The following is a 10,499-nucleotide window of genomic DNA, read 5'->3' on the forward strand; positions in this document are numbered from 1 at the left end:
AGGGAAGACAGTGGAACAACAATGGCAGGTATTGCTGGGAATAATGCAGAAGGTGCAGGATCGGTTCAATCCAAAGAGGAAGAAAGATCCTAAGGGGAGTAAGGGGCGGCCGTGGCTGACGAGGGAAGTAAAGGATAGTATAAAAATAAAAGAGAAGAAGTACAACATAGCAAAGATGAGCAGGAAGCCGGAGGACTGGGAAGCTTTTAAAGAGCAACAGAAGATAATAAAAAAGGCAATACACCAAGAAAAAATGAGGTACCAAGATAAACTAGCCAAGAATATAAAGGAGGATAGTAAAAACTTCTTTAGGTATGTGAATAACAAAAAAATAGTTAAGACCAAAATTGGGCCATTGAAGACAGAAACGGGTGAATTTATTATGGGGAACAAGGAAATGGCAGATGAGTTGAACAGGTATTTTGGATCTGTCTTCACTAGGGAAGACACAATCTCCCAGATGTAATAGTGGCCAAAGGAACTAGGGTAAAGGATGAACTGAAGGAAATTTATATTAGCCAAGAAAAGGTGTTGGATAGACTGTTGAGTCTGAAGGCTGTTAAGTCCCCGGGACCTGATGGTCTGCATCCCAGGGTACTTAAAGAGGTGGCTCTAGAAATTGTGGACGCATTGGTAGTCATTTTCCAATGTTCTATAGATTCAGGAACAGTTCCTGCTGATTGGAGGGTGGCTAATGCTGTCACACTTTTCAAGAAAGGAGGGAGAGAGAAAACAGTGAATTATAGACCAGTTAGCCTGATGTCAGTGGTGGGAAAGATGCTGGAGTCAATTATAAAAGAGGAAATTACGACACATTTGGATAGCAGTAGAAGGATCAGTCCGAGTCAGCATGGATTTATGAAGGGAAAATTATGCTTGACTAATTTTCTGGAGTTTTTTGAGGATGTAACTATGAAAATGGACAAGGGAGAGCCAGTAGATGTAGTGTACCTAGACTTCCAGAAAGCTTTTGATAAAGTCCCACACAGGAGATTAGTGGGCAAAATTAGGGCACATGATATTGGAGGCAGAGTACTGACATGGATTGAAAATTGGCTGGCTGACAGGAAACAAAGAGTAGTGATTAATGGGTCCCTTTCGGAATGGCAGGCTGTGACCAGTGGGATACCACAAGGTTCGGTGCTGGGACCACAGCTGTTTACAATATGCATTAATGATTTAGATGAAGGGATTAAAAGTAACATTAGCAAATTTGCCGATGGCACAAAGCTGGGTGGCAGTGTGAAATGTCAGGAGGATGTTATGAGAATGCAGGGTGACTTGGACAGGTTGAGTGAGTGGGCAAATGAATGGCAGATGCAGTTTAATGTGGATAAAAGTGAGGTTATCCACTTTGGTGGCAAGAACAGGAAGGCAGATTACTATCTAACTGGAGTCAAATTAGGAAAAGTGGAAGTACAACGAGATCTAGGTGTTCTTGTACATCAGTCAATTAAAGTAAGCATGCAGGTACAGCAGACAGTGAAGAAAGTTAATGGCATGCTGGCCTTTATAACAAGAGGAATTGAGTATAGGAGTAAAGAGGTCCTTCTGCAGCTGCACAAGGCCCTGGTGAGACCCCACCTGGAGTATTGTGTGCAGTTTTGGTCTCCAGATTTGAGGAAGGACATTCTTGCTATTGAGGGAGTGCAGCGTAGGTTCACAAGGTTAATTCCCAGAATAGCGGGACTGTCATACGTTGAAAGATTGGAGCAACTGGACTTGTATACACTGGAATTTCAAAGGATGAGAGGGGATCTGATTGAAACATATAAGATTATTAAGGGATTGGACACGCTGGAGGCAGGAAGCATGTTCCCTCTGATGGGTGAGTCCAGAACTAGAGGCCACAGTTTAAGAAAAAGTGGTAGGCCATTTAGAACAGAGATGCAGAAAAACTTTTTCACCCAGAGAGTGGTGGATATGTGGAATCCTCTGCCCCAGAAGGCAGTGGAGGCCAAGTCTCTGGATGCATTCAAGAGAGTTAGATAGAGCTCTTGTAGATAGTGGGGTCAAGGGATATGGGGAGAGGGCAGGAACGGGGTACTGATTGTGTATGATCAGCCATGATCACAGTGAATGGTGGTGCTGGCTGGAAGGGCCGAATGGCCTACTCCTGCACCTACTGTCTGTTGTCTATTGTCTATTATCTATGGTAATGAATCACTCCCATTTCTAGAATGCCAGCAGTTTTCCCCAATAATAACCAAGCCCATGTGTGTGCTGGGTGAACATCAGTAAATTACAAAGTTCTTTATGCAATTGCAATTTATTTATATTTTTCTTACTTTGTTCCAACAATTCCCGATTCTGGAATTCCAAGCACATAAGAAAAGCTAATGGCTACTTCTGACTTTTATGATAATTGCACTGTTTTTAAAACATTACTACATTTTCTTGAGATAGAAAACTCCTTGGATATACAGTAATTCTATGTAATTTCATTTCTTGAAGTGCTGCTGTTTAAACTTGTATTTTCATGATATCCTTTCCATAGTGTGGCATTCTGTTAAAAGGCAGTAGACAAGTCTTTAGAATAATTTAGTTCTGCCAAGGTCATACACAACTGTGAAATAACTGAGATCATGCAATATATGCTATAGTGGAGCTTAGCATCTTCACCAGTTTACGGCTATGTTAAAACTACACCATTGTTCCATCAGCTTGGGTTCTCTGATCAGTACTATTGTAGAGCTTGCTTTAGCCTGTTGAAGGTAGATTAGTTTGTATGCATTCTAAATTAGCGGGGAAAGCTAGGCAGTTTGTTATCTGTTCAGATAATACAAGCTGACATCAAGCTCCAAGGTTTGTCGGCAGTATTTATTTGCAATTCCTTAACCATTACCAGTCATGGGATTCTTTTTATGTGAAGGTAAGCATACCCTGGAAGTCAACTATGTGTCTGTATTTCATTGGGATATCCGAGGGATAAGTTCAAATCCCAAAGGGGCCTTGAATCCACAAAGTTTTACTCAGGGGCAAGAAAATCAAGCTTACAGCTGTTTACATCAGGCTTGTCAAGATAGTTCAAATGCGAAACTGTTTCTAAAGTGAGTAACTACAAACTCTACATACAACCAACATGCTTTAGAGGGTATCAACATCTAGGGTATTAATATTTTAATTACTTAAAAGAAAAGAACATATTTGAATTTGTGCTGTAACATTCATTATCTTTAAGAAACCTGCCAAATGTTTGCAGCTCAATTTAACATTGCGATGGCAATTGATAATTTAAAGCATAATGTCTTGCCTCAGTTTTCTAAGCTTACCCGTTACTTTTTCAAAAAGGATTTTATCCATGTGCAGAACGTACAAAAAAAAATCAAGAGGGAATGCCAAACATCCTTCTCCATCTTGATTTTTTATATTCTAATACTTATCAGGTAACATAACATTGCTTTTACAATGATAGCAGGTCATTATTGTATACCTCCATTTTTGCACTAATGAGAAATGGTTGTCATTGATAAAGATGCAAAAAAATTGGAAGACTTTGACTTAGTGTTCATATATGCTTGATTATAGAAATCTGTTTTTATGTATGTGGGGAATATCATTAATATGAAACATGCAACTCATGCTGTGCCAGTAATACAAAAAATATTCTGTTCACATATGCTAATATTCCTCAGGAAGTTGTTGTAGAATGAAAACTGTTGGTTTCATTATTGTAGGGTTTTTATTTGGTTTTATTGTGTTGTTTTGCCTTAAACTTAACTTCTTTTTCTTTTAGTTCAACAAAGTGAGAACCATCACCACTAGATCTAATTCTGTCAAGCAGGGCAAAGATCAGCATTTTCCAGTCCTAATGAATGAGAAGGAAGACATTCTCTGGTGCACTGAAATGGAAAGGTACACTTGTTTCAATCATTCCTAGTCTTTTTTTTTCTTCACCTCCACTTTGCTGGTAAAATGCTGACCTCTTATTGTCAGGGTAATGATTTGAACACTAATCCGACATGGTTTAATAAAATGCTTTTTTTTCTTGGGCAGCATTTTTAAATCTATTTTACTCATTCATTGTGGAATGGAGCTTTTGATTGTGTGCAAAATATTCAGGTCTATCTTAATATTTGTGAACTTATAATCACAACTCCTCTTAAATTTTCATGCTAATGTGATCTTGTATTTTAACTGTCTTTGCCTATGCCTGTACCTACCTGTCTCATTTGCTAAATCTGTTGATTTATTTATTAAGCTACCAACAAGACTTTTATGCTTTTCGTGGATTGTGTGAGTCTCTGAGAAAATGCCAGAAAGAGCAATCATAGATATGTTGCCAAATTGCAGCTTGCAGCAAACATTATATTTTAGTCCAACAAGCAAAAACAGACCATCTGTTCATCAATTTATGTTATAACCTGATTATTTGTGAAGAAGGAATATAATTATTCTCTATTAGTTTATGGAATATTTCGTTGGGAGAATACCATTTAGAATCTGTCTAAACGTCTGATTTGTCATCTGAAGTTGGACTCGAACTCAACTGTTTGAAATAAAAATAATACAGTTTAGAAATCTCTGTTTAAATTTAACAATTTTGCAGATTTCAAGTGTAAGTTAAAAAGTAGATCAAGTTACTTGCATATGCAAGGACTGGTGAGGTTTTCAAGAAGCAAAAGCAACACATGCCTCATTGGTATGAAATTTAATTGAAATATAACTGGACAATAGAAATCTCTTTACTTTCTCTTCAGGGTATTTGGTTTCCCAGTCCATTACACAGATGTCTCCAATATGAGCCGCCTTGCCCGACAAAGACTTCTGGGGAGATCCTGGAGTGTTCCTGTCATACGTCACCTGTTTGCACCACTGAAAGAATATTTTGCCTGTGTTTGAAAGCAAAGAAGACAAAGGAACTTATTATAAAAAAAAGAAATTAATTTACTCCAAGGAAAAATATCATATTCTGTTAGATGTTACTTAATTTCACGTATTTTAAATGTCATCCTTTTTATCCTATTTAATTTTTTAAATGTTTTTAATTTTCAGCTATTTTAATGTGTGATTTTGTAAGTTTTGTTTTTGTTGTGTTCAAGCTGTACTTGAGATGAGGCTGTTCAATCCTTTGCAGCACTGGGAAAAAGACAATTTTGCCTTGTGTAGGTGGATAGGAGCATCAAGAAGAAGCTGGATATGAACAGAGCCTGGAACATCAAGTCAGCCAGCTGAGCCTTACCTTACCAGCACCATTCCTGGTATCTATCTCAAGCAAAAAAATCATAGCTACTTACAAGTACTGTACATTTTCAGGTGCCTCCAACCAGAAACCACGAAGAAACAATATATCACCTACCAGTATATTTCTTTTCATAACACTGATTGTTGTTTGAAAAAGGTACAACTGTGCAACAATTTCTGCAATGGTGCTTTTACAAAAGGTGATTGAAAACATCAGCTCTGATGTTGCCTTATCGTTTACAAGAGGCAGAATTGTAATATAATCAGGAAAGAGCAACATTTAAGGTTGTCAAGGTGGTCTTTAGTGGCTTGAGTCTGAAAATATAGCAATGTTTTCATCTGCTCAAGAGGCCACTTTTAAGGACTCTTTGCCATGACTGTAATTTTTCTATCATGTTTGTACAATAAGAAAAAATATATAACAGACAATGGTGCTTTTTTCTTAAGTGTGCATCCTCGGGCCAAGACCTGGTGCTTATCTTACAGGTCACTTATCGGCACCACAGATAGCCAGCCAACATGCAGTGATGTTTTTGGTCATCCAAAACTAAATGACAGGCTGCACTTTTTTACTGAAGGACTGATGAATTTTTTACATCTGTGATTTCCTTTTATTTTAAGTTGATTTTTGTTTTTATTTCCTTAGGGGTCTCTTTTATACCAGAATATACCCCTTCTTAAAGCTGCATATAAATCAGGTACAAGTCAATACAGTGCAGCTTGATGGTGTAATTTTGCTGTTTGTTTCCTTTTATTTCCATTTCCTTTGTTATCCTTTGGTTTTCTTTTTGTTAGCATACTTTTTTGTTGTTTATAAGTTGTTATGCGAATCGTATTTCTACTGTCAGTACTTGATCAAACACAGCCAATAGTTTTCCTTGAAGCAGTTCTTGATTCATATGGTGCTACACATTTTTTTCTGAAATATTGAAAAAAATCTGCTATCTTGACTATGATTAATTAAGCTCTCATGGTCAAGGAAAAGCACTATTATTTTACTCTTTTAAGAAAAGAAAAAGGCATTTTAACTTTGTACTTGAAGGAAAAAGAATCAGTTTCATGTGTTTTAGCCTAGACAGTGCCGTAGTTGGTGCTTATTTGTGGGAATCATGTATTCATATTGAAGACAATGTAGTAAATTTGCTAATCCTTTTACTGTTACATATGTATTTGCTTGATCCCCAGCAGCAGTGCATTTTCTTTCCACATTCCATGCAGCAAGCAGTATGTTTGGTTTTATTCCTTCATTTTACTGTCATTTTAACTTTGATAATATTTATTGACAATAATGTGCATTTCAAAGTTAAGAGAATTCACTGCATTTCAGTGAATATTGTATTACTGTGTATTGCTTGTGACATAGCTGTCTATGGAAAGGTCAGTATGTGCAGCAGATGTAGCAGTCAACCTCCATCCTGTTTTCAATGCCCAATAATGCTCCTTTCTTATGTACTTGTGCTGGAGAACACTTGAATAAATGTATTGTTTTTTTGTGCAAAGTGTACACAGTTGTGTATCGGTTTGTTGTGTATTCTTTTGTTCCTCTAGTATATTGTTTCTTTCTACTGTAGCTCCAGTTGGCTGACTTTGAGGAAAAAATATACAACTTTGTCTGATCTGGATCCCACCAATCAGCCAGTTGTTGAGTAGGTGGTTTGCTGTTGAAAGCTGCTTACTTTTTCATTTGGAAAATAGTTTATTCAGAAATGGCCAACTTTATACATTGACACACTAGAAAAAAACAGTTTCTAGTACTGTATGTGAATGTTTTTAGACTTCCATTTTTCCATTTCTCATGATGAAGGAATTCTGCTGTCCTGAAAGCTAATGTTTTTCAGATATTTGCATCTGGTCCAATGAAAGGAATCATGTGCAACACTTTGGCACGTTTACTAGGAAACAAATGGACGCCTAGTGTTCTGAACTGTGCACTGCTGTGTTGTGGGGAAATTAAGCTTGTAACACTGCATTTTTTTCACCACATGGGTGGCCACATATTGCCACCACCTTGCTTACCTGCTGACTTCATTGTGGACATGTTTTCCCAGTACAAATGGTCCCAGGTGCGTCACATTAAACAGAGTACTGAGTTGCAAAGTGCTGATATTATTTGACAATACCTACAGTACAATCAGCCTAAAAATTAAGTAATAAGATGTTAAAGGTAACCTTTAAAAATCTGTTCCATTTGGAACAGTATTAGCCTATAGTTGGGGAAGCACTTTTTAAACTGGTAACAACTTGAAGGACTAAACAGTTCTTGTTTCCCTCTGCATCCTGACATGCAGTTGTGTTGTCAGAAGGGAACACATTTACAAATAAGTCCAGGAGCTTCTAATAAAATGTAAATCCAAACAATACCCCAATTAGGTCAATTAGTACAGATTAGTAACTAATTACTAATACATGATAATTTTGAAAAATATTAAGAATGGGGAACTCTTAATACTCTATTAGCCAGCAGATGAAAATAGCAAAGAGTTCTCCTCACTTAATTATATATTTTTCTATTTATATTCTCTCCCAAGTGTTACCATTTTTCCCCAACGTAACTGCTCACCTGAATGCTGCTTTCTTTCAGTTAGGATTGTGGCGAGCTCCAAGCTGTGACTTTTTCCAAAAAAATAAATCACACTATTATTCTTCTGACATCAACTTAAAGTCAGCATGCAATCTTAAGATGGCCACATGATAAATGGCTGAATTCATTCTAAGTTAAGAAAGCAGATTGAAGCGTTATAAGAGCTTGTGATTTGATGTTGCAGTCTTTGCATTTTAGTGTGCTCTAAACATTATAGTTTCTTTTAATATATAGAATATATCCAACATGTAGCTGGTAGAGAAACCCATTTGCTGTGGTGCTAAAGTATTTGTCAAATGACAAGTTTGAACAAAGTTTTATTTGCTTGTGATTGGGTGTCTCCAGCAGAATGTGGAATAAAATTGCCCCCTACTCAATGTTCATTCCTGTTCCGTTATCCTAGAGCAGCAATTCTCCACAGCTTGAAACCGTCCCATCCTCCCCACTGAAGTAGAAGCATCATGGTGCTATAGGGTGGCAACTGTAAGGATTTAAGGGGGAAAAAGTACAAACTATTTTTTTAAATGCTTTAAAAAATACTCAGTACACAGAAATCTAGCTGTGATAAATTTGGAGTCCATTCTGGAGCACATTGTATCACACCAGGGTTAATGGCAACTCCAGTGTCTCTGAGGTTCCTGAACTCCAGTGCACAGAAAAACTATCTTAAAGGGATACTGGGATCAAAAAAAGTGTTTTTTTTTGTTTACATACAATGCAATGATGTAATTTACTCAGATAAAAATAATTTGAATCACTCGATTCAAAATGGTGCATGCCTATTAACTTTTTCCAAACAAAAAGGATTTGTCAAACACTTTTTCATGAAGACGGTATCCCTTTAAATATTAAAATGAGGTATTCTCTCATCTCTTTCCTTTAATATATACCCAACACCCATCATTGATATTATGAATATATAAGGTGTAACCCTGATATGTGACTGTTACTGTAAGGATGATTAATGTAACTGCTCAGAATTTATACTGGTACATTTATTTGTGACTGTATGTCTGTTAAACCTCAATAAAATGTTATACAAAATTGCACTGCTAAGCAATAAATGTATGATTGCCTTCAGTTTGTTAATTCCTTGGTAACTACATTCATGTGACACTAATTCTATTTGTGAAAAGCACAAGTACAATTCATTCACATTTTCCATTCTGTTTACAAAAAATTGTTTTATTTATTGAGATACAGCGCGGAATAGACTTATACAACCCTTCGAGACATGCCGCCTAGCAATCCCTGATTTAATCCTAGCCATTTTATAAAGCAATAAAGTTATACATGCAAATAAAAGAATGGGTTTCTACTAATATCAGCAATGCAAATTTTCAAGACAATCAAAACTTTTCCATGACTGTATGTGTTGACACAACAAATAAAGCTAAAAGTGTTGCAAAAGCTGACAGTCCTGAAAAAGCTGATTTAATCATCAATAGTGGATTGTTTCAGACAGTATGGAACTTTTTCTTTTATTAAATCAAAATTCATGTTTTATTCTTCTCAGCAGCTTTATAATCAGAGACTCATAAGCAGCAGACTAAAACCCAAATAATAACATAATGTGCCCATTGAAGGCTCAGCCCTCCCCCACCCACCCGGGACCACAAATAGTCATTTGCACTAAGCAAACAGCACCTACCAGAATATTTAACTCCATCTTAAATGCTGTGATCAATTTAACACCATCAGTTCTATTTACTTCATGCACCCTTAATCACTTGAACATTTTTTAAATGTTAATCTTTTTTATGGTGAAATTGCATTTTGCTTAAACAATCACATTAACTAGTATTATGGCAATGTTATGCGGAAAGGTGGTGGACAAAGAACAACTTTGTCCGCAAATTATTAAAGTGAACATTAATACAATTCCTTTCAGTGGCAGGACTTTGCACAAGTTTCTGAAGCAGTTATACACAGTAAAATCCTACTGTGATATATTTTTCCACAGAGAAATGAAGCCTCACAATGCAATCTTGTCTGGCAGATTCCTTGGTGATTTTGTGTGGAAAAGCAAGCTTGCTTAAACTCCGAACGGATTAATTCCACTCAAATCCTTTTTTTTCCCCCAACTCTGTTCTAGTTGAGGTTTTGTAGTACATCAGAAAAAGGATGGTGTTTTTAGAATCAGGTGTTTAAGGGCAAAAATACTACATTAAAACAGATCACAAATTATCATAAGTTAGTTCTCTGAACATTACAGTTACACAGATGCTGCTCACAAGACATACATTTATTGTCTCTCCTTAAATGTCCGCCGACTGGAGCCATAAATAAGCCTTGTGATGTAAAGGATATTATTGAAACAATTGGATCTTTTTTAAAGAAAATCTAGAGGGTTTTTTTGGTTACTGTTACAGACTAGCTTTTTTTTAAATATACTACCAGAGTTATTAAAGTTGTTTCAAAAGTTGAATACAGACTTCAAACCTTGAGCTCAAATTAGTTATCACTTCAAGATATTTTGTCTATATTCAGAAATCTTTTATTAATCATTCACAGCTGAGTCAAAATCATTGTAGTATTTTGAAATATCAAAAGTACTTTCCCCTCTTGGCATAAGTGAATGCATGCTAAACTTCGTGTCCTTCATCCGTATGGTGTAACACTGTGGAGTTTAGATGATTGGAGCTACAATGGTGCCTTAAATAAAGTTGATAATAATTTCAAGACTAGATGAACCATCAACTTTATATTTTTCATCTGTTGCAAAATTAGTGAT

General features: G+C 36.3%; 1 protein-coding gene across 5 annotated transcripts in view; it reads left to right on the forward strand.

Annotated features, from left to right (window-relative positions):
* dnmt3ab (DNA (cytosine-5-)-methyltransferase 3 alpha b) overlaps positions 1-8,814 on the forward strand; it is a 487,596-nt gene extending 478,782 nt beyond the window's left edge. For 4 of the 5 annotated variants that reach the window (XM_059981717.1, XM_059981718.1, XM_059981719.1 and 1 more), the window contains 2 exons: positions 3,737-3,855; positions 4,701-8,814. In XM_059981717.1, coding sequence (XP_059837700.1) covers positions 3,737-3,855; positions 4,701-4,842 — 261 coding nt within the window. In that variant the 3' untranslated portion in view covers positions 4,843-8,814. Of the gene's footprint in view, positions 1-3,736; positions 3,856-4,700 lie in introns of those variants that run through there. The other variant, XR_009514305.1, reaches the window with a different exon arrangement.
* Positions 8,815-10,499: the final 1,685 nt, after the last annotated feature.

The sequence above is a fragment of the Hypanus sabinus genome, chromosome 10, assembly GCF_030144855.1.
Source record: "Hypanus sabinus isolate sHypSab1 chromosome 10, sHypSab1.hap1, whole genome shotgun sequence".
Classification (NCBI taxonomy): Eukaryota; Metazoa; Chordata; class Chondrichthyes; order Myliobatiformes; family Dasyatidae; genus Hypanus; species Hypanus sabinus.